The sequence below is a fragment of the Mastigoproctus giganteus genome, chromosome 11 (assembly GCF_048544385.1).
Source record: "Mastigoproctus giganteus isolate SK-2022 chromosome 11, ASM4854438v1, whole genome shotgun sequence".
NCBI classification, from domain to species: Eukaryota; Metazoa; Arthropoda; class Arachnida; order Uropygi; family Thelyphonidae; genus Mastigoproctus; species Mastigoproctus giganteus.
Genome location: NC_143585.1, coordinates 145,834,087 through 145,860,072, shown reverse-complemented (window position 1 = coordinate 145,860,072; position 25,986 = coordinate 145,834,087). Strand labels below are relative to the sequence as shown.

Below are 25,986 nucleotides of genomic sequence, written 5' to 3'. Positions count from 1 at the left end.
TGAACAAGTTGGTGAAATCAAAAGTTTTATGCTAGTATATATATACTGTGCGTTTTGGAGCATTAGACATACTATAACTTTTGTTATTTTCCTTTTTCTGCTTATTTTGCTTCTTAACTGTTATATATTACCACTATATATATATATATATATAGAAAATTATTTTAATGTTATGTGCAAATCTTTAATTTAACTTATGCTAATAATGAAAATACCGTGTACCCTGGGAGCGATGTATGTTGAATAAAGGGGGGGAAGAACGGAAAAGAGTAACGTTATAAACAAAGTGCGAATTTTGAAAAATGTAAAATTTGAAAAGAACGAAAATAGAAATAGCAGATTATTGAAAAGAACGACCAAAGTAGAAATAGCATTGCAGTATCTTTCATAATTTCTGTGTCATCTTCAGAGGTCATCCACCTAAATTATGAAAAAGAACAGCAATACTCTTACTTCTGTTTCTGACATGTTCTGTATGTCAAAAAAAAAAAAAAAAAAAAAAAAAAAAAAAAAAAAAACACGTGTACGCGGACACGTTGTAAAAAATAATTTAGAATATAAATTTTGAAAAAATAAAATACAAGTTAAGCAAAAATATTATTCCAAAGTATAACATACAGAACATGGATGACCTTACAGAAGTAAGTAACCCGCCAAAAAGAGAAGACAAAGGAAGCGAGTGTCCGATTGACAAGAATGACAAGAATGTCAATAACTTACCGCTACGTGACCGGTCGACAAAAAAGAAAGAGCCGGAGGCTAAACAGTGTATATATGTGAAGAAACGCTAGCGGCACCTAGCGTTAGACGAATTTTGGTGTATGTATATTTTGTAATTTACGTAAGCGGTGGAGCTACGCTAGGTTCAAGTTAAGTACATGATATTCAAACTTTCGGGATAGCAAAGAAATATAATTGCTTACAAAGTAGCAGTAGAGTAGCTAAACTTTGTTAAGGCGAAAAATTATGATTTGGTATAGTGAGAAAAATAGTACTCTGATATTGCTTTCGTTACACTAATCGCTCACAGAGTATAAAATGTAGAATTTAGTAAAGCAAAAAGATGATGAAATTAGGGATATAAAGTTGGGCTAGGGTAGTTCGGGGTTGCAAACCCGTTCCTATAGTTAGGACCCTGAACGACTGTCCGAGAGTAGGTGCACCATGTACTTAAGTCAGTTGTGTTAAAGTGTAAGATATATATAAGTTACAATTAACAAATAAATAGATAAATAAATCAAGATATAATCAAAATTAATTACAAGATAATTACAAGGTAATACACTATGTTAGACCAATCGGTGGGTACAAGTTTTCCAGACCGTAAGACACCAAAGAGGCCTAGTGTATTGTATTTACACTATTTACAAACTTGATGCGTATGGGAGTAATTATTAGTTATAAACTAATAATGCTGTTTATATTGATATCTATTAAGTTTTTGTGCCTTAATATGTTAAGGGCTTTATTGATATGATGACGCAGGTATTTAATAGGAAAAAGATTTCTGGTCAGTTTACTGTACAATGATCTGATGTTATCAATAACTGTTGTTTTGTCGCTGCATATCGTTGCAATTCTGATGCATTGTGCTAAGATAACGTTAGCATGTACCTGTTTGGAAATATTGGAATTCCATTGTGTATAGTTTACTATGCTAAAGTTGAAAGCTTCACGTTTGTTGTACAAATTGATGGAGGCTATACCATTTTTTATATTGATGTCTAGATCCAAAAATTGGGCTGCTGTGTCAGAATTGTTAGTTCTTTCTAGTACAAGTTCGCTAGGGTATAGATGTGCATAATCCTGGATGAAATTCGGGCAGTTAATTACTATGAGGTCATCTATATATCTAAATAGTATTAGTTCCTGTGGAAATGAGGTTTCTGACCAGTATAGATATAGGTTGGCTATTATGCATGAGGCTGGGCTGCCCAAAGGTGTTCCATTGGTTTGGTGATATACTGTATCGCCATCATATATGAAATTATTGGAAATACATAAATTAAGTATGTTGTTCCAGTAATAGGTGTTGCAGGAAATAAAATTCTTATGTTTATCATATATATCTTTGAGTACCAATTTGAGATTGGTTTGATTGATACTGGTAAATAGGCTATGGAAATCAAAGGTTTGAATATTATTGACTGTATTAATATTACAAATGATGCATCAAAACCTACTTTTTGTAAAACTAGTAATGTTATATACCTCATAACCTGCAAAACATGTAATATAAAATACGTCGGACAAACCAGCAATAAGCTACACGTAAGAATTAATCAGCATAGATCTGACATCAATAACTACTTAAAAAGAAATATTAACAATATAGAACAAGAAATAGAATATATGCATTTTCAATCTCACAACTTCAACAATATATACATATCCATATTAGCACAGATTAATAACGCTAATATTAGAACTAAACAAGAGGAAATATTTATGTTAAAATTAAAAACATTATACCCATATGGTCTAAATAATAAATTCAACCATAAAATTATTACCAATAACTTAGCAGATTGTTGTATATATGACAAATTTAATATAATAAAGTTCCATAGGAACCCTCGCAAACGTACTCATAAATCTAAAAATACTAGCAACAAACACAGTAATATTTTAGGTGATTTCGAAGTCACACTTAAAAACTGGGATAAGAACATTATAAATGTAAATGATATACATAATTTACTTTTCAGTACTAAACACAGTATACTGAAAGCATTGCACAAATTCATACGCACTTTCAAATTCGAATCCAAACATCTCTTTCATATAATAAATGATATTTGTAAATTTAATCTTAAAAACATAAGCTCGACAACACATGATAAAGATTCTATTATTATTTTGAACTTCAACAACCATATCATGGATAACATAAATATCAGTAAAATTGTAAATCAGCATAATCATCTACTTCCAAATACTAGTCCCAGTCATATTAAAGTAAGATATAAGTATAATAAACCCTTTGGATTATTAGCTTGCAACTACAAATCTATAGCTACCAGTTTAACATCACATATAACAGACACCAATAACTGCGTTTGTCAACAAACCAACATGCAGCAATATATTGATCCAGACTATGGACACATCATTACAGGAAATCTAAACATAGTTACGGACCCAATGCTAAGACATGTACTATCACAAGGATTCAAATTCAGGCCGCCCACCAAAATAAACATAACCAACTTCAATAAGCAGCTATATCAAGACCTGTTAAACTACTGCTTCCATCTAGCCTACAAAAATAACACGCCTATAGAAGCATACCATATGTGGATTAGCCATACATTCGCCCTATTCAAACATAAATATGCATTACAGAGTTCAAATTTATATTATCAGGGCACATACTATAACTTGACTGCATTAAAACAAAAACTGCTAGATTTTCACAAAAACTTCGTAATCACACCGGTAGATAAAGCAGCCAATAATTTTGCATTCATTTGCAAATATTTTTATACATATACTTTAACTAATGAACTTAACTCAAGCAATACCTACAAACCTATTTCCAGTACATGTAATATCATTACAAAAAAACTAATGGCCTTCAACAAAAAACTAAAGCTCAACTTAAATAATTACTGCTTACCTTACATCTACTTCATTCCTAAATTTCATAAAAAACCAACAGGCTTCAGATTCATAACCTCATGCAAAAATAGTTATGTACACAAATCAGGAAAAACACTTGAACGACTACTGCAACCACTGATGAATAAGATACATAACAGCAAAATCATAGGCAACAACCAACCTGTATTAAAATTTTTGCAAAGTAATACAGTCAATAATATTCAAACCTTTGATTTCCATAGCCTATTTACCAGTATCAATCAAACCAATCTCAAATTGGTACTCAAAGATATATATGATAAACATAAGAATTTTATTTCCTGCAACACCTATTACTGGAACAACATACTTAATTTATGTATTTCCAATAATTTCATATATGATGGCGATACAGTATATCACCAAACCAATGGAACACCTTTGGGCAGCCCAGCCTCATGCATAATAGCCAACCTATATCTATACTGGTCAGAAACCTCATTTCCACAGGAACTAATACTATTTAGATATATAGATGACCTCATAGTAATTAACTGCCCGAATTTCATCCAGGATTATGCACATCTATACCCTAGCGAACTTGTACTAGAAAGAACTAACAATTCTGACACAGCAGCCCAATTTTTGGATCTAGACATCAATATAAAAAATGGTATAGCCTCCATCAATTTGTACAACAAACGTGAAGCTTTCAACTTTAGCATAGTAAACTATACACAATGGAATTCCAATATTTCCAAACAGGTACATGCTAACGTTATCTTAGCACAATGCATCAGAATTGCAACGATATGCAGCGACAAAACAACAGTTATTGATAACATCAGATCATTGTACAGTAAACTGACCAGAAATCTTTTTCCTATTAAATACCTGCGTCATCATATCAATAAAGCCCTTAACATATTAAGGCACAAAAACTTAATAGATATCAATATAAACAGCATTATTAGTTTATAACTAATAATTACTCCCATACGCATCAAGTTTGTAAATAGTGTAAATACAATACACTAGGCCTCTTTGGTGTCTTACGGTCTGGAAAACTTGTACCCACCGATTGGTCTAACATAGTGTATTACCTTGTAATTATCTTGTAATTAATTTTGATTATATCTTGATTTATTTATCTATTTATTTGTTAATTGTAACTTATATATATCTTACACTTTAACACAACTGACTTAAGTACATGGTGCACCTACTCTCGGACAGTCGTTCAGGGTCCTAACTATAGGAACGGGTTTGCAACCCCGAACTACCCTAGCCCAACTTTATATCCCTAATTTCATCATCTTTTTGCTTTACTAAATTCTACATTTTATACTCTGTGAGCGATTAGTGTAACGAAAGCAATATCAGAGTACTATTTTTCTCACTATACCAAATCATAATTTTTCGCCTTAACAAAGTTTAGCTACTCTACTGCTACTTTGTAAGCAATTATATTTCTTTGCTATCCCGAAAGTTTGAATATCATGTACTTAACTTGAACCTAGCGTAGCTCCACCGCTTACGTAAATTACAAAATATACATACACCAAAATTCGTCTAACGCTAGGTGCCGCTAGCGTTTCTTCACATATATACACTGTTTAGCCTCCGGCTCTTTCTTTTTTGTCGACCGGTCACGTAGCGGTAAGTTATTGACATTCTTGTCATTCTTGTCAATCGGACACTCGCTTCCTTTGTCTTCTCTTTTTGGCGGGTTACTTACTTCTGTAAGGTCATCCATGTTCTGTATGTTATACTTTGGAATAATATTTTTGCTTAACTTGTATTTTATTTTTTCAAAATTTATATTCTAAATTATTTTTTACAACGTGTCCGCGTACACGTGTTTTTTTTTTTTTTTTTTTTTTTTTGACATACAGAACATGTCAGAAACAGAAGTAAGAGTATTGCTGTTCTTTTTCATAATTTAGGTGGATGACCTCTGAAGATGACACAGAAATTATGAAAGATACTGCAATGCTATTTCTACTTTGGTCGTTCTTTTCAATAATCTGCTATTTCTATTTTCGTTCTTTTCAAATTTTACATTTTTCAAAATTCGCACTTTGTTTATAACGTTACTCTTTTCCGTTCTTCCCCCCCTTTATTCAACATACATCGCTCCCAGGGTACACGGTATTTTCATTATTAGCATAAGTTAAATTAAAGATTTGCACATAACATTAAAATAATTTTCTATATATACATTATGGTTGTAGGGTACCTTTGCTCTTGCAGTGTCCCTGATCCATAATTCATATTATTGATATTCCATTTTATCTCTATTCAAATTCAAATCCATTTTCTTTCTTTACTTAATTTTAATTTTTATTCATAATTATATATATATATATATATATTATATATAATATATTTATATATATAATATATATAATATATATATATATATTTTGTGTGTGTATATATATATATATATATATATATATATATATATACACAAAAAAAAAAAAAAAAAATTAAATAGAAAATGTAAGAAAAGAACATAAAATCTGAATGAAAGAGTGTATTACAAATTGTGTCTCCCCCTACCTCACTGGATGGACTGATGGATGTGAAGAAGACCATTATGGCCTCACATTCATTAAGACACTATGCTGTAGTGTGGGACAGAGCTGGCTACAGGAACTCCAGCATAGGGATCCCTTACCATCATTCCTACCACTTGGGGTGGTTGTTCCCTATTCCCTACCCACCCTGGGTGGCTCCTCCCCCATTTGCCTGGTGGTTCACCCTACTGTCAACTTTCAACTCCCACCCCTGGACCAGGATGGGTTTTGTGCTGTGGTTCCCTTGCTGTCTCCCCTTTCAACCAGGTGGGTGCCTCCAATACTTCCATCCCTTATTCTCCTACCACTTTATCCCCCCACTACTCTTTCCCAATTTCATTTTTTTTAAATTCTGGGCCTTCCCTGGCTGTAGCTTTGGCTACCTCAGGTTTTGCCCCACCAAAGTTTACAATACTACCCTACTGCTTGGCCTGCCACCCTGTGGTGTGGGATGGCAAACTAAAGGTTTTGTGTACAAATACAGGTTGCTGACCCCTAGGCCAGGGGTCAGCAACCTGTTTTTGAGCAAAGAGCCATTTTTTATCTAAAAAAAAAAAAAAAAGAGAGAGAGAATCTAAAGAGCTGCACCTCAGCTCAAGCTGGGAGGAGTGGGGAGTTTTTAAGAAATGGAATAGTGGGAAGGTGTTTTATTAAAAATATATATATTTTGAAATATTATTTATTAATACTGAAAAAATGTAACAAACATCCAATTAGGTATGAATTAATGTGACTTTCGCTGCTGAACTTCTTAAGCAAGTCTCTCAACATCAGGCAAGTATGCCGTAATTTTCATCTTTAAGTTTGCAGAGAGACTCGCATTGTTCAGACGGTTTCTTGATTTATTTTTAATATAGTTGATGTTCAAAAATATTTGCCCGCAGAATTTCGCCGAACCAAAAACTGAGAGAAGTCCAAACGCAAATATTTTCAAATTTATATAAGTCTTCGGTAAGCTACTCCATGTGTTGAATACAATTTGGCCTTGCTTTTTTCTACTCATCTATCACCATCGATTTGTGCACAATTGCAAGGGCAGCCTTTTGCCTCTCCAAATCCTGATTTCAGTTTTAAGGCATTTTAGTCTTGCACTCCATATGTCCTTGATTTTTAAGTTCTCTAACTCCATTTCAAATTGTGCTTCAAGTGGGCTAAAAGTTAAAGAGTTGTGTGCGGCTCGTGAGCCATAGGTTGCTGACCCCTGCCCTAGGTTAAGAGCCTAGGGGCCTGTGTTTGGACACAAAAACCCGTAATGAACAACATAACCCTCACTAACACTACATAAACACCCTAACCTACATAAATCTGGCTTTTACATTGTATGTATTTGTCACAGAGTTGGGGAAACCCCCAGAGGCACATTACAAATAACACTACACACCCTCACCATAAAAAAAAAAGAAAAAAAAAGAGGGACGATTGTGATGCATTTTGTTGCACAGCCCTTCTTGGACTGTGGGGATATTTTAATGTACCATTTGACTGATTCCACCCTGGTCCCAGGGTTGTAGGCAAACACTCTACTCTCAACCCCCCATGACCACTTTTCTTAGAAAGCTTGGACACTACATTCCTAAATGTTACATCAGGATTGTGTGTATCAAGCCCACAGACAGTCCAACTTCATGAACAATCTCAACAACAGCCATTTACCTATCATTTTGGCATGAGTTCTTTCACTTTCCATGACATCAAAGGGTGTCCACTGCAAGGTTAATCTTTCAGTGTTTCCTGCCCATTTTTAAACTGATTAAACCACACGTAAACTGGTGTTTTCTTTAAAGCACCACCTCCACAAACTTTCTGCAATGCCAACATCTCTGCAACACTTTAACCCAAGTTTAAAGAAGAATCTGATGTTAGCATGTGGTTCAAACTGTGATATTCTGCAATTGATTGGTTGTGATACATGGGTGAAATAGTTGAGCATATTCCCAATTGGCATATGTGCACACCAAAGTTAATGTCTCACAAAACCTTATAGCTTTAGTGCAACCATTTAAATGTCAGTGTGCGATTTCGGGAACTTTTTGAACGTACTATTTAGAAGCTACTAAATGTTTTATACCAACTATGAGATACTGTTCAAGGTTCAGACCTAAATAAATGCCAGATGAACCAGCAGCAGAGAAGAAAATTAAATGCACGAGATGATGATAAATTGTCAAGGGAGCATTATCACTAAGGGATTGGACAAGCTAAGACAGATTACAAGAAGTCATTGGTTAAGAATGAAAAGTGAAATAACAAAGAATTCTTTGCTTATGTTAACACTAGAAGTAACAGGAGAACCATATTGGTCTACTAGATAAGAATGGCATAACTATTCATCATCATGTTCAGGCTATATTCTGTATCAACATTCATGCGTAAAGAAGCATTTAGGGCAGGGGATAAAAGAAGTATACCATATTATAACAAGGAGCTGAATGATTTTGTGACAACTGAGAGGAAAGTGGAAAAGACTATTGAAGATAAATAAGGCACCTGAAGCTGATGGAATTTATCCAATTATATTAAAAGCAGCAGCAAAAGAAAAGTTGGCTAAGCTTTCACTATGAGTGCATCCTTAGTTTAAGGAGAGGTCTGATTAGCTGTCATGATGCAATGAAAAGGAAATGGATGCAAAAAATAATTCTGACATCATATGCTAAGATTTCAGCAAAGCTTTTGACACTGTTTTACATTAAACACTATTATAAAAATTGGAGCAGTGTAGCATCAGGAGCAAGTTGCTGCTATGGATCAAGGGATGGTTAAGTGGCAGAATACAGATATTATGGCACATTAGGCTGCATCTTGAGACTATCATATGGGGCTGGAAGACACATTTTACTAATGATGTGAATCTCTTGGAATGCTTGCACCGAAGAGAAGTAAGATTAGTCAGGGGCACAAATGAGTACTCTTATCAAGAAAGGCTTCAGTTCTGTAAACTGCAGTGTGGAAACCAGGCATCACAAAGACACATAACAAGTGCTTAAAGCTTTGCACCTTCTCAGACATTGCACAAAGGGAACAAAAATTTATGCAAAAATTTGTTTTCAGCCAGAGTGACTAACTGGTGAAAATAAACTTCTTTCTGGTGTTGTGGGCTTCAATAAATATAAGGAAGGATTACAAAATTTAATAGGGTAATGGACAAATCATGTGGGCAGTTTTCTTTTATTTATTTATTTATTTTTATGGCTGATGTATAAGCTTGCTGCCTTACAGCATATGATAACCCACAATGTAATAATTTGTTGAATATATAGATATTTAAGTGAATTATTAATTATGAATTCTAACAAGGCCTTGCTTGCAGCCACAAAAGCTGATAATGGCAAGATGTGCCAAGAATAGTGATGCTACAAATGAATGGGACAAAAAAAAACATAAGGAGTACAAATAAAAATAAGAAAACAAATTTTGTAAGAGTAGTACAATCAGAACAATTAGTCTTAATATCTGAGGTAATGCCAGATTGTTAGCAATAAGATGGGTGAATTTGAACTCCAAGTTAGGACAACTAATGCTAACGTAACAGGGTCAATGGGAAAGTGGTTTTTATGGAAACCCCAAACACGAAAGGTATCAAAACCTATAGTACTTAGTACCGTGCATGGTGTTACCCAAAAACAGGAGTTGGTAAGATTTACTATGGTATATATTTTTTGGTAGGATAGGCATGATAGAAGGTGCGGCAGTCACGCTTTTTTGTCAAAAGCAGCCTGACTATAAGAAAAGCTTTCCCACATTCACAATTTCATTAATAACATTAGTCCAGTCCCCCAGGGTTCAGTGTTGGGCCCATTGTTGTTTTTTTTATTTATTAATGATATTGATGAAGGTATATCAGGTTTAATGTCCAAGTTTGCAGACAATACAAAGGTTGGCAAGGTATATCAGGTGTATGAAGTATATCAAGGTATATCAGGCTTAATGTCCAAGTTTGCAGATGATATGAAGGTTGGCAAGGTTGTTAATGACACTAATGACAGTGTGCTACTGCAACAGGATCTAGAGAAATTGAGCAGATGGGCTGAGAGGTGGCAACTGAAGTTTAACATTGACAAATGTAAAGTACTGCACATGGGTAGCAAGTAACCACAGAGATACTTATCAATTATGCTATGTGGAACTACACTCAGCATAGTGGAGAATGAAAGACCTGGGGGATAATTGTGCAGTCAGATATGAAGTTTTCTAAGCAGTGCAGACAGTCTGAAAGAATAGCTCATGGTGTCTTGTCAATGATATACAGGAATTTTTCTGGCTGGAGGGATAAGGGGGTCGTTATCCCTTTGTATAAGGCAATGGTCACACCACATCTTGAGTGCTGCGTACAAGTCTGGAGGCCTCATTTTAGGAGAGTTGCTAGAATGAGTACAAAGAAGGGCAACAAGATTGGTGAGAGGAACAAAGGGGTGCTCTTACGAAGAAAGGCTTAAGTTCTGCAAATTGCAGTCTGGAGACCAGGTGCCCGTGAGGTGTATAAAGCCTTGAATGGTTTGAGCAAGCTCAATGATGGGACATAAATTCAAATTGAGTAAAGACAGTTGTAGAATAGATGTGTGGAAATTTGCCTTTAGACAGGGGGGTGGCTGATTGCTGGAACAAACTTCCATCGTTCATGGGTAAAATTATTCATGGGTAAACCGGGAAGGTTTTTTTTTTTTTTTTTTGGCTGATGCTATAAATCTTGCATCACATGACTCTACAAATGCTAATGAAAGGAATTTGTTTGCTGCAAAGTTAACCTTATATGAATAAGTTAGCTTTAAGTGAATTTTGTTCTATAAGTTAAAAAGTATGCATGACACGTAAGGTGGCCACCTCCTATATAAGATGTACTTAGGATGTTTTGAAAGAAAGTTCAATGGTTAAGGAGTTAACTGTTAACTTAGGTTTAACTTAAGCAGTCACATGTAGGAGCTATTAATTTAAATAACATGGATTTTTTTAAATACTGCATAATGATTAAAGCTTAATGATTCTCTGAACACTACTCCAGCCCTCCCTCTTTAGAAAAATGGGGCAATCGCAAGATTGTCTGTAACTCTCGAATTTTTAGATGTTAAACATTTCTTTTGGGACTGTTTTTTTTTTTTTTTTTCAATTAAGAACCTGATGCTTGGATATTCATATATTGGCTAAATGCTACAATTTATTTTCAACTTGACTGTTGGAATTTGTATATGTACAATGCTAGTACTATTGGTAAGTTGAACACAACCAAACATTAGGTATTATAGTAGGATCTTGCAAAATTTAATTAGCTATTAGCATATGGTTTTGCTGATTTAGCAGGTAATGACAGAAATGCAAACATTTGTGAACTTTCACAGATACCCCTTTTAATGAAATTGTCACCGTGGTTCCCCCAAAACGCTCTTTTTTTGTTATTTTCCTTCTTAGGTACTGGTATTTGACTGTGAGTGATGTGTGACATTTGACTGCAAAAGTACTGGCTCTTGCATGTTAACTTTTGTATTTTTTCTTTCTTTCTGTTTTTTTTTTTTCATTTCTTTCATGTAATTTTTAATTAGTGCTTGTAAACAGTTTGTTGTTATTATCAGCAATTCTGGTACATGTTATAAAGGTGATTAATTTTGTTACATCATTATTATACAATATCTACATGATACTTGTTTACAATTGCTGACACAAGCTTGTGTGGTATTTACTTAGTATTCTTGCTTCACAATCTGTCTCCTTTTATCTGAATATTATCCCATTATTTTTCATAATAATATAACTGCTAAGCAACTATGTTTGCAGTCTGACTACATTTCATGATCTTTCTACAAAAATGGATAATGTCAAAGAATTCCACACATCATGACAATGAAAATACATTAGTTATAGTCACCAGTTGAAATACAAAAAAAGTATAAGAAAACAAGTCAAATAACTCTAAGAAAAAAAAAAATATATTAATTATAAATTATTATCCCAAAAATTTGAAAGTTGTACATTTTGCAAAATATATTAAGGGTATACTTGACACAAGTTCAGCTAATTATTTTAAACAGCTAAAATCAAAACACCAAATATTATTATTAACTTACTGAGAGTAAGTACTCAACAGCTCGGTCAGGATTGTTGAAGCTAGCCCTAAGAGCTCTTTCAACTTGATCCTTTTCGTAGCCCATTTCCATTATTTGCTGTACCATTTTTTGATACTCTTCCCCAAGAACAAGAGTGGATTCTGCAGCCGACAGGTTTAATGAGGCATCATCTACTGTATTGGAACTGTAAGAAAATCTCAGATAAGGTATTTTATATTAGTTCATGATTAATATAAATATAATTTCAATTTAAATGAGAAATACAGTAAAATCCTGTTATCACATATAGTATTTTAAGTAAAATTTCGCTATAAAAAAAATATTTCCATGTCCAAGAAGATTTATAACAGTACTCTGTAATATTTATTTAAATGATATAGTTCTGAACTGAATTGAATCAAAAAAACTGAATTATTTTCAGTCTACTTCTGAACAATATGCACAGGTTTATAGAGAAACCGAAACTCTAATTTGATTTATTTAGTTTGTTTGTTATGTTTTGTTATTTGGTTTTTAGGAGCATTAGCAACTAAGGCCATATTGCTCCGGGATATGCGGTGGTCATTCCCTGACCTTTCCGCATCCTCCGTATTTGGTGCTGTCGGGTTCGAACCCTGGTCTAATTAAATTTATTTAGTCACGTCTGAAACATTAGCATGTCTGTAAGGTGTTGAGTGGACCACTCTAAATTATAAATACAAGTAGGGAGAGAATAAAAAAAAAAATGCCATTTGTTTAAGGTTTTAAATCTAAAAACTTAAACAAATTCTTAACCCCTTCTCCAACCCATCACAAAAGTTGTAGCAACGTATTTCCACACCCTGGGCAGAAAAGATTTTTTAACATCCCTTTACTAAAGATATACATATTTTTTGCCTCACTGTTCTAATCTTGGCACCATTAAAGAATGGCACTCCAGGCAAGGGCCCTGTGAGCCCATACCGTAATTCGGCACTGCCCATCATCTAATGAGAGATGTAGTTTCAGAACCCTTGCCTTACATACCCTCCACCACATATCCTACACCACAGTCTCAGTCAAATATAAACTTGACTGAGACTTGGGGGGGGGGGGGGAAGGACTCTGAAAACAATTGACAAACACCTTCAATTTATGAATTGAGGAAACCTAGCTCAAATCAACACAGCACTGCATTCCATATTTATTATTATTACTATTATCATTAGCCATATGGTACAAGGAAGCCTGAGGCTTATGCTGCAGCAGCCAAAAAAAAAAAAAAAAATTTTCCAAATTACCCTGAGAGAGACAGAGTGTGTGTGTGTGTGTGTGTGTCAAAAGTAGAAGGGTGAAGAGAGAGTGTGACAAAATTACAAGAAAGAGAAGAATGATGATATCCAGCTCAGGATCCTGGGTGTACCAAGCCCATACTCATCAGATGTGAGCCTCTCAGAAGGTTATGCCTTTCAAACCTCTGTTCTTATGTCTTAAATTTCACTCACAAACCAAAATGACTTAGCATTAGTTGAGACATATGATGCAAGAAAGTAAGCTTATACAGTATCAGCCAAAAAGAAAAAAAAAAAAAAAAATCCTTCCCACTTCACCCATCCAGTCACTCCAAATGTTTATCTAGTTCAGCCTTAAATTTATTTAAGCTATCCGCTTCCACAACAACAGATGGAAGACTGTTCCAGCAATCAACTACCCGCTGGCTAAATGCAAACTTCCGCACAACTATTCTACAACTGCCTCTCCTCAATTTGAATCTATGCCCCCTCAGGTTCATAAATTGAGCAAGCAGAAGTATCTCATCAGCACTGAGTCTGCTCAACCCATTCAAGGCCTTATACACCTCAATCAGATCACCTGAAGTTCTGCAAGTTGCAGCCTCTGGAGACTAGGTACTTGCGAGGTGACCACAATCAGATTACCTCGCAGGTGACTAGTCGCCAGAGGCTTACAGAACTTAAGCCTTTCTTGGTAAGAGCACCCTTTTGTTCCTCTCATCAATCTTGTTATCCTTCTTTGTGCTCATTCTAGCAATTCTACATCCTTCCTAAAATCAGCATTGATGCTTACACAAATCCATTCATGGCCATAAACACCTCAACAGAGATCTCCTTGCAGGTGCCTGGACTCCAGATGCTGCAATGGTAAGAGCACCCTTTTCTCTCCTCACAAATTTTGTTGCTCTTCATAGCAAGTCTCCATGAACTAGGTCCACTCCTCAGATAACATATCTGACTGCAAAATCAGGTCTTTTTGACTCTTTGCTGCCCAGAGTGTGGTACCACACATTTAATCTGGGACTGCTGCTCTCATCAAAAGGAAACTTCAATTAACATTTTTGGCATATCTGCCTATTTATCTAGATCTTGTTGCAATAGAATATCCTGATTACATATTAACTATCCTGCCAAATTTCGTATCATCTGCAAATGTAGACATTAAGCCTGTTATACCTTCATCAATATCATTAATAAATATAGAAAACAACAAAGGGTCTCAACTGTACTCAGCAGCGATAGTGGAAAATGAAAGACCTGGACATAATTGTGCATTCAGATATGAAATTCTCTGAGCAATGCAGACAGGCTGCCAGGACAACTCATGGGGGTTTTGTCAATGATATACAAGAATTTTAATAGCAAGAATAAGGAGGTGATTATCCCATCGTATAAGGAAATGGTCAGGTCACACCTTGAATACTGCATACAGGTCTGGAGGCCTCATTTTAGGAAGGATGTAGAGAGGAGTTCAGAAGGGTAATGAGATTGGAGAGGGAAACAAAAGGGTGCTCTTACCAAGAATGGCTTCAGTTCTGCAAATTGCAGTGTCTGGAGACTAGGCATCTGCAAGATGATCTGATTGAGGAGTTTAAGGTGTTTAATGGATTGAGCAAGCTCAATACTAACCAGACTCTTCCTCTAAGCGTGTGGAAGTTTACCTTTAGCCAACAGGTGGTTTTCCATGGAACAAACTTCCATAAGTTGTTGTGGAATTTGATAGCTAAAATAGGTTCAAGGAAGAACTAGACAAATCATTGGAAGTTATGGATAGATAAAATGTGAGGTGTTTCCCCCCCCCTCCAAACTTCTCCAATTTCCTCTCAGTTATCACAAACTATTCAATTCCTTGCCAAAATTTAAATCACTTCCGGCTTCTCCATCTCTAAAAAATTCCTCATTTACTAATTATGAATCAACAGGGCTTACCTTTATTTTAGATATAGGAAGCTTCTTTTCCAACTCTCCTTGTCCAACTCGCTACTAATTCATGGGGAAGGCGATATCAATTTGCAAGACACTGTCATAAAGTTAGATTTTGGAGGTCTAAACTGGCTAATAACTTCACCCATCCAGTCACTCCAAATGTTTATCTAGTTCAGCCTTAAATTTATTTAAGCTATCCGCTTCCACAACAACAGATGGAAGACTGTTCCAGCAATCAACTACCCGCTGGCTAAATGCAAACTTCCGCACAACTATTCTCAACTAGACCTCCAAAATCTAACTTTAAGACAATGTCTTTCAAATTGATATTGCCTTCCCCATGAATTATTAGCGAGTTGGACAAGGAGAGTTGGAAAAGAAGCTTCCTATATCTAAAATAAAGGTAAGCCCTGTTGATTCATAATATAATAGAATATAGGAAATATCGAGCACTTAATAGCTCTCTAGTATCAAATCATTTACTAATGTAGTTGCAAAATACCCATTCAGTTTGTCTGCAACCTATTCATAATATAATAGAATATAGGAAACATCGAGCACTTAATAGCTCTCTAGTATCAAATCATTTACTAATGTAGTTGCAAAATACCCATTCAGCAGAATCATCAATTACTTTATTACTATCTAGTGGACCAATGTGATTGAATCTTCTCCCTCTACTGTTTACATAATAAATAAGTCTTGGTTCTTCTTCTTTGCCTTCCCTGGCAGAGCCCTCTCGTAATCTTCCTTAGCTTGTTGAACCTCCTTTGTGACTTGATTGCAGATATTTCATATTTATTGTAGGCTTCCATATCACCTGATAATTTATATGCACCCCATGCAGTTTTATTCTCTATCCCAAGTCTCATCAGTTCATCTGACATTCATTTAGGTCTAAGATTTGTTTGTTTGTTATTTGGTTTTTAGGAGCATTAGCAACTAAGGCCACATTGGTCCGCGGATATGCGGTGGTCATCCCCTGACCTTTCCGCAGCCTCTGTATTTGGTGGTCACGGGCTCAAACCCCGGTCTAATCAAGAAGCGTGTGCTACGCACTGCTGCTCCTGGACTAAGATTTGAACAGTTCTCTTGGTATTAAAAGCCTAGCAGCCACAATGATTACTTCCCTGAAATGCTTCAGATTTCTGTATGGAGCATGAGTTGAATTTTTCTGAGTGTGGTCTGTGCTTGTAAACAGGAGAGTCTGGGACAAGAATATTTGCTGTGCTGTTTAGAGTGTTAGATGGGTTGAAAAATTGATAGCCTGGGAGGATATGAGAATAACAGATTAACTAAAGTCACAGGTAGTGATGAAAGTGATTCATACATTGTTTCATACACTGTAACTAAGAGTAAGAATGCGTGCAGGTATACTTGAATGTATACTAATGCCAGGAGCATAATAAATAAATTTGATAAATTTCAAATACTGATTAAGTCATCACATGCAGACATTGTACGGATATAAAAGACAGTCTCAGCCAGATAAAGGATGCAGAATTTGGATATGGGGAGTACAAAAAGGCCAGACAGGATTTGGGTGTGGGGAAGAGTTAAGATCCCTTAGTTAAGATGTTTGTTTGTTCATGGGCTTTACAGTGCAATGGCAATGAGGCCATAATGTGCCTAGCTCTTAGTTAAGAAGCATATTAAATCTAAGACAGCGTATCCAGTTGACAAGACTGGCCAGGGCAATGTTCAGTCAGTTTGGTGTAACATAAGCATAGGGAAAACAAATATGAGAGTTGCGTGTACCATAGGTCTAATTACTGTGATGAAAATAACTAACAAGTCAAACTACACAGAGAAATAGAGTGGACCAGTACACAATGTCTTATAATGGTGGATACGGAGTGAAGTTGTGGGTTGATCATTCATACATTAGCAAGCCTTTTGTGGATATACTGGATTACTCTTTTCTATGACAGCATGTTACAAAGGCAACAAGAGGAAGCAACCCCCCTTGATCTGATTATCAGCAGCGATTCTTCATGCATTGAGAACCTGCAGGTTAAAGACTCACTGGGTGGCAGTGATCACAGTGTGCTGATGTGAGATTTATTTAAAGAGATTACTACTGTCAAGGGTAAAGGAAGGGCTTTTGTTTTTGTAAGGGTGACTACAGTGGTCTCAGCTGGTTTTTAAATTTTATACAGTGGGACCAACTGATGATGATGTTACCAACAGCAAATTCTAAATGGAAAGCATATTCAGGGAAGTTAATAGTAGAAGCTACTAGGCTTTTCATTCCGACTGAAAAATATGCTTCAATGCTTAGACCTAAATAGATGTCAGATGAGCCTTGTGACAGAGAAGAAAAAGTGTATAGGATGCATAGAAATTTTCATGTTATAGAAACCTATGATAGACAAAACTAGTCTGTATTCAAGTCACAAAGGCGGTCAGGTGTTTTCCATATTCATGCATGGGTAGTTTAAGGGAGGGAAATACCAGAAATTTATCAAACTCTAACCAGAAGCTAAACATAAAAAAAGTGCCCGAGGTGGTGGTATCTATCCAATTATATTAAGGGAGGCAGCAATGGAGGTAAGCAAACCCTTGGTCATAATTATGACAGCATCTTTGGATTTAGGGGAGGACTCTATGAACTGGAGCTGCGTGAATCCATCTCACTTCAGAAAGGGGGATCAAAAGGTGACATGAGTAATTACAGACCTGTGAGCTTAACTTCTGTTTCAGGGAAAATAACAGAGTCACTGGTTAAATATTGAAGGCTCATCCAGACAGGAATGCAGTTAAACTTAAGTCATGGCATGGATTTTTTAAAGGTGTGATCTTATCTAACCAATTTGATCAGATACTATGATGCAGTAACAATGGAACTGATGCAAAAAATTATTTTGATATCATACACTTGAATTTGAGGAAAGCTTTTGATACTGCATATAAGCTTTCTGTACAAATTGAAGCAGCTTGATTAAGGTCAGGTTACGGTTCTGGATAAAGAGATGGTTTAGTGGGCGAAGACAGAGTGTGGTTATTAATTGATACTGCTCTTCTTGGACTAACGTTATTAATGTAATCCCCTAGGATTCAATATTGGGCTCAATGTTGCTTTCTATATTTATTAATGATATTGATAAATATATATCATGCTTAATGTCTAAGTCTGGAGATGATAAAAATGTTGGCAGAGTGGTTAATAACAGTAACCAAGGTAAACTACTGAAAGGAGATCTAGAACAATTACGCAAATGGGCTGAGAAATGGCAGTTGAAGTTTGATATATGCAAGGTACTGCATATGGATAGAAGTAATCCTGGATTAATGTACCAATTACAGTCCATTCTGGTTATTTGGGACACATTGGGACTAGTGCATTTTGGCCCGATTAAACGGCTGCCCCAATTATCCGAAGTTCCACGCAAATAGTTAAAAATACAATGTACCCCCGCCTTTACAATTTGTTCACTGTACAATCAAATCGCGTTACGACAAACTCAACATAGTAAAGTACTGTTCACTATATGATGTGCAGTAAGCGCCAGTCATTGTGATCATGTTTGTGAATTGAATTTTAATTCTATTAAACAGCGATTCTAATTAGTGAAAATAGGAGGAATATTATCCACAAGCTATAAAAGCAAAGATATATTAAGCACAAATTTACCCTTTATTATCTTACCAATTAAAAAATTAAATGATACGTGAAAATCGGAAGAATATATGTGATAATTGGAATAATTAATACGTACTGTAATATGTACATACTAACTAGTTGACATTTCTGTTCACTGACATTTGTGGGTGGGGGTTAAAATTTAAAACAGTAAAAAGATAAGCAATCAATAACAAAGAACACGGCACACACAAATTGCAAGTAACCCAATACGCGCAAATGAGAACGGAGTAACGAGTTACAAAGCTTTAAAAATAGGAATGAAAAGAAGATCTGAAAATTAATTTTTTTATATGATTGAAGATTTCATGGAAGTGTAAACACATTTCACCATAATAACCCACAGAATTCCAGCTGTTGGTATTATCGCAAATTCAGTAAGATTGAGTTTACTATCCGTTTATGATAGATTTCACAGCCCAATAAACAGGTGCCTGCTAATTGTTTTTATTGTTTTATGGTTGTGACCTCCAGAATTTCGACCAAACCACGTGGTACCGCCGGAGACAATTGTAGGGTAATCTCCAGTGCTGTGGTCTCCTGCCCCGATTAAACGGCATGCTGTCCCAATTAAGCGAACTAAACCCTGGCTATTTTCTCGATTGGTTTCTGTTTTTTAAGAATTTCCCCAATTAACCAGTGGCCCAAATAACCGGAATTCACTGTATTTGGTATCACACTGAAGGTAAAGAAAAATGTGAAAACACCTGGGGATAATTGTGCAATCAGTTAGAAAGTCTATGATTAAAGCAGTGAAGACAGGCTGCCAGGAGAGCTCATGGGGTTTTGTCAATGATATAGAGGAACTTTGCTAGTAGGAATAAGGATGTGATTATCTCATTGCACAAGGTGGTGGTTTGTTTGTTATTTGGTTTTTAGGAGCATTAGCAACTAAGGCCATATTGCTCCGGGATATGCGGTGGTCATTCTCAGACCTTTCCGCATCCTCCGTATTTGGTGGTGACGGGCTCGAACCCCGGTCTAATCAAGAAGCGTGTGCTATGCACTGCTGCTCCTTCCCACCTGGCTACGGAGGCGCCTCACAAGGTGGTGGTTAGGGCAGATCTTGAGTATTGCATACAGGTCAGAAGGCCTCACTTTAAAAAGGATGTGGATCTGCTGGTATGGGAATAGAGAAGGGCAATGAAATTACTGAAGGCAACAAAAGGTTGGCCTTACCAAGAAATACTTCAGTTCTGCAAACTGCAGCATCTGGAAACTAGCCATCTTCAATGGGATCTGATTTTTGTTGAAGTGTATAAGGCAATGAATGGATTGGCATTTTTCCTCTTGCTCAGACAATACACGAGGGGCATAAATTCAAATTGAAGATGGATGGATAGATATGTGGAAGTTATCCTTGAGTGAACAGGTGGTTTTGCTTTCTTGCATCATTTGCCACTACTAATACTGCATGAAAAGAGGTAAGTAATAGTTTAACCATAATTATGAGAACGTCTCCTTGGATTCAGGAGATGTTTCATTGATGGCAGATCAAAGCAATTATAGATCTGTAAGCTTGACTTCTGTTCCAGCAAAAATAATGGAGTCAGTCATTAAATAGGTACTACAAGACCATCTTAACAGGAATGAAATTACATGAATAAAGAAAATTTGGTTCAACAGGTAAGAACAGAAACTAAGTTTAATAAACAGTAACTAAAATTAAGTATCTCTTCATCAGCTGTGGGAATACATACGTAAAATATAAAATGTTACAAATGGAATGTGCAGAGCGTGGTCATGTTGAGTGAAAAGAGAGTGCGTTCATGAGGATGTACGAATGCTAAGGCATTCGTACATCCTCGTGAACACATTGCTGTGTAGAACTCGATGATTGTTATAGATCCTGAGTGCACACATGGGCTGATTGCCAGTGTTTGTCATGCTGTAACACCAGACTCCATGATTGGGTGTAGCTGCACACCTCTTGATGGTAGTGGTGGGATTGGTCAACCACATTGGTATCATGTCTGGGATTGAAGTCATGTTGCATTGACCAATAATGCTCTGCAACTGCGAAATATGCAGAGTCAGCTAATCAAATGGCCCTTTCATGTTTGAGAGATGGTCTTGGAGCTTTCTGGCAGTTTTCCCCACGTAGCAGCTGCCACAATCGTGGCATGTGATGCGGTATATCGCACCATTGCGTAAAAGAGGGGGAAAGGGTGTCTTCATCCTCGAGACTGCAATTCTCTACCAGGAAGTTCCAGGCACTTTATCCAGTACCCACACAAGATCTCATAAATGCGATCTGAAGTGTCCGGGTAACATGGGATATAAGTGGTAGATGTTGCCTTGTTGCTATGGGGGGGGGGGGAGGAGCTCGGACGTGTGGCTGGCTCACGGGCTTGTAGGTTGCACTTGTTCAAGACATAGGCAGGATGCCCGCAGTTGGGGAGGTCAGCTCATATTTCAGAAACTTTGTTGCGCCTGGCATCCATGGAGCCGGAATGCCTCCAGGCTCGAGAGAATAGTGCGTGCAGCAGCTGCTATGTGGGGGAAAACTGCTGGAAGGCTCCAAGACTGCCTCTCAGAACATGAAAGGGCTATTCGATTAGCTGACTCTGCAGTTGCAGAGCATTATTGGTCAATGCAACATGACCTCAATCCTAGACGTGATACCGAGGTGGTTAACCAATTCCACCACTACCATCAAAGACTGTGGCTTGAGTCACTGCACATATCTGGTTGTTATAGCATTTTTAATTGCAAAAGTGACATGCAGCAGCACCCAATCATGGCATCTGTAGTGTTACAGCATGACAAATGCTGGCACTCAGCCCATGTATATACCCAGGATCTACACCAAATGCCTAATTCTACACAGTGATGTTTTAGCATTCGTACATCCTCGCGAATGCTCTCTCTTTTCCCTCAACATGACAACACTCTGCATTCCATTTGTAATGTTTTATATTTTTATATTTTATGTATGTATTCCCACAGCTGATGAAGATATACTTAATCTCGAAAGCTTCTGTTAATTACTTAATCTTAGTTACCGTTTATTAAAAATCTAGTTTCTGTTTTTACTGGTTGAACTCAATTTTCTTTATTCCTCTATTGAACCCGGTACCATAAGCCTCTTCAATTTTGAAATTACATGCAAATCACAGAATGGATAGTTATGGGAATGTGGTATCTTGTCTGTCATTAGGGACAAGTTAATACTATTGATAAAGAAATGTTTGAGTAACAATATAGAGAGGGTGGTTATAAATGATAGGTGGAACAGGACCAGGGCATGTCTGCCAGGGGCAAAAGTTGATGACGTTGTAGAGCAGATATCTTTTAAGAGCACAAAAGGTGATGTTGTTGTACACATTGGAACCAATGACATTAAGAGTAAGACATCTGCAGATTTACTCAACAAGAACAGGTCAATGTTGAAAAAAGTCATGAGTTAGGGTTGAAGGTGAGAGGGGTCTGCAATTCTGCCCAGACATGATAGGAGGGAGTATAGGATGAGAGCCTTGTTGATTAATTCGGCCCTGGAGAGATTGTGCAAGGCTCAAGTGGTAGAATTTTTTTCAGCCTGGTCATTGGAGGCAAATTGCTGCTATGGATAAAGGGACGGTTGAGTGTGAGAAGACAGAGTGGTAATCAATGGAAACTACTCTTAGTGGACAAATGTTATTAGTGGAGTTAATCAGGGTTCAGTGTTGGGTCCATCGTTGTTTTCTGTATTTATAAATGATATTCATGATGGTATATCAGGCTTAATGTCCAAGTTTGCAGACGATACAAAGGTTGGCAGGGTTGTTAATGACACTAATGACAGTACACTGTTGCAACAGGATCTATAAAAGTTGAGCAGGTGGGCTGAGAGGTAGCAAATGAAGTTTAACATTGACAAATGTAAAGTCCTACATATGGGAAGCAGTAATCCCAGAGTAACGTATCAACTCTGTGGTGCCACACTGACAAGTGTAAAGTGTATTCATGTCAAACGGCACCAGGGGTTTCCCGCCATCTCCGCGTAGTATACATTGTGATGTGAAACAGAACACTGTTGAGGCCAGAGATTTAAAAGTGTATGGATATTGTACATGTGTACTGTCGTGTACCGTTGTTCATCTGGTCATTTAGCTGCTGGACCCCTTCTGAGGCCCAACGTTGCCCACACTGACAGTGGTAGAAAATGAAAAGGACCTGGGTGTAATTGTGCAGGCAGATATGAAGTTTTCTGAGCAGTGCAGACAGTCTGCAGGAGTAGCTCATGGTGTCTTGTCAATGATATACAGGAATTTTTCTAGCAGGGATAAGGAGGTGATTATCCCCTTGTATAAGGCAATGGTCAGGCCACACCTTGAGTACTGTATATAGGTCTGGAGGCCTCATTTTAAGGAGGATGTAGAGCTGTTGGAACAAGTACAGAGAAGGGCAACAAGATTAATGAATGGAACAAAGGCTTGTATGGAACAAAGACAGGGAATGAATGGAACAAAGACAGGTAAGGCATCACCTATTGCTACATTTGTTGAATCTGAGGTTTTTTATGGAAGAGATAGAATGAGAGTCTGTTATCCCAGTGCTAGCTAAGCTGGGAGCATTTGATGCTAGTTTGCTCTGTGAGAGTGTGCGTGTAACATGTGTATATTTAGGAATAATAGAGTGTAACGAAGAGCCATACAGTGCATAGGCTCCCGGAGTCAAGCGTATTCTACTCTGCCTGTGTAGCACGTTTGGTAAATTTTGTCTATCCATATAAGAGCTCAATATACATAGTATAAAAAATAAATCAATAAATAAAGTGAATATAATAATAAATTGAAAAACTCAATAAACAAGGTGAAAATAAAATCAGAAAAGGACGAGGAAATAAGATACCTAAGTATGATATTAATTCAAAATCAAGTTCCACTAAGGTTGTTGTTATTATTTGGTTTTTAGGAGCATTAGCAACTAAGACCATAACTGCTCCGGGGATATGCGGTGGTCATTCCCTGATCTTTCTGCATTCTCCGTATTTGGTGGTCACGGGCTCGAACCCTGGTTTAATCAAGAAGCATGTGCTATGCACTGCTGCTCCTGCCCACCTGGCTACACAGGCGCCGTTTCACTAAGGAAATATAAGCTTATAAAGCAAGGTTTGTTCCTGATATGAAGAAAGAAAAATAAGTTAATAAGGCAATGGTGCCAATATAAAGAAGTGTGAAAAATTAGGTTTCAACAAGGAGAAATATAAGCTAATAAGGCAAAGCTACTGATATAAGGAAGTGTGAAAAAAAGATGTAAACCATAATTACAATGTGTAGTTCTGTTGTCCATAATATGGCTATCTATAGTCTTTAGGCAGTGCTTAACAACAAAGGCCGCCACACTAAACATTTACTATAATGAGATGCTTTGTAGTATTACAGATCAGGGGCCACCTGGTGGACATACTTGGAAATAATTTTGACATTCTCTCAGAAAAAACACCACGTAATTTTATGCATTTCTGCACTAATCTTATTACCATACGTCAAAAATACACCGAAATACCGATTCTTTAATTGTTTACTGACTTTTGGATCACCCTGTATTTTGATGGTGGCAAATTTAATTTCGCTTACTGGCGGCACATAGAGTCACAGTGGCCCTGTTGATTGGGAGAAGGCAGAGAGTGGCAATCAATGGACACTGCTCTTTGCAGACTAATGCTATAAGTGGTGTCCCCCAAAGTTCAGTGTTGGGCCCATTGTTGTTTTCTATATTTATCAGTGATATTGATAAAGGTATATCAGGCTTAATGTCCAAGTTTGAAGACTATAGGAAGGTTGGCAGGATTGTTAATGACAGTATGCTACTGCAACAGGATCTAGTAAAGTTGGGCAGATGGGCTGAGTGGTGGCAACTGAAGTTTAAAATTGACAAATACAAAGTACTGCATATGGGTAGCAGCAATCTCAGAGCAATGTAGCAACTATGCAGTACTACAAGCAAGGTAGGGGAGAATGAAAGAGACCTGAGAGTAATTGGGCAGTCAGATATGAAGTTTCCTGAGCAGTGCAGGCAGGCTGCCAGAGCAGCTCATGGGGTCTTGCCAATGATATATAGGAATTTTGCTAGCAGGGATAAGGAAGGAGGTGATTGTCCCCTTGTATAAGGCAGTGATCAGTGCACACCTTTAGTACAGCATACGCGTGGAGGCCTCAATTTAGGAAGGACAGAGCTGCCAGAACAAGTACAGAGAAGGGCTTAAGTTCTGCAAATTGCAGCATTTGGAGACTAGGCACCAGGCCACCACACAGGTGCCTAGTCTGATTGAGGTGTATGTGTTTCTGCAGTGACTCAAATTCTTCTTGTAACATGACACAAGTTCTAATTTAAGATCAGTACCCTCTTTACATTGGTTGAAAAGAAAAGATTTGAGCTAGGTCTGTCCACTAGACCAGCCTTAGAATACATGCCACAGGCTATACAAACAATGAAGTAATGACTCACACCTGAAATGTCTACAAGCATTTCCAGATATCCTTGGACTTTGTATTGTAAGTGGATCTAGTATCAACCATTATTTAAGTAAAATTTGAACTTTAGAAAGAATAGGAAATTTAAATTTACAATATATTACAGAATTTATGTTAATAAAGATATATAGCAGTTGACAAAGCCACTAAAGAAGTTAATTTCTCAGGGTTTGGGCTTGAGCCACTGAATACCATGTGATGCACTGACATTCTGGACAATTCTGCTCTTCCTATGTTGTGGCAGAAGTATGCAGAGAGCCCTTTCTGATTCAATGTGACTGAACCATGTCATACTCCACTGCCTGTAGTGACTTTGTTTTAAAACATGGATATGCAAAAGTCTATTTGGTCTGTCCAGAGCCCCAGCAATAATTCCAATCAACAACTCAGGGATGAATTGGAATGTTGGCTTTGCGTCAGACCAACAATGCCCCCAATCAGTACCCATACTGAAAAAACAATAAATGGACCAAAACACTACCTTCATGTTAT

The 25,986-nt window shown here is 36.8% G+C and overlaps 1 protein-coding gene across 7 annotated transcripts in view; it reads right to left on the bottom strand.

Annotated features, from left to right (window-relative positions):
* LOC150078499 (lysine-specific demethylase RAD23A-like) overlaps window positions 1–25,986 on the bottom strand; it is a 280,618-nt gene that overhangs the window by 45,153 nt on the left and 209,479 nt on the right. For all 7 annotated transcript variants that reach the window (XM_090385146.1, XM_090385152.1, XM_090385149.1 and 4 more), the window contains one exon: window positions 12,218–12,401. In XM_090385146.1, coding sequence (XP_090241272.1) covers window positions 12,218–12,401 — 184 coding nt within the window. The remainder of the gene's footprint in view (window positions 1–12,217; window positions 12,402–25,986) is intronic.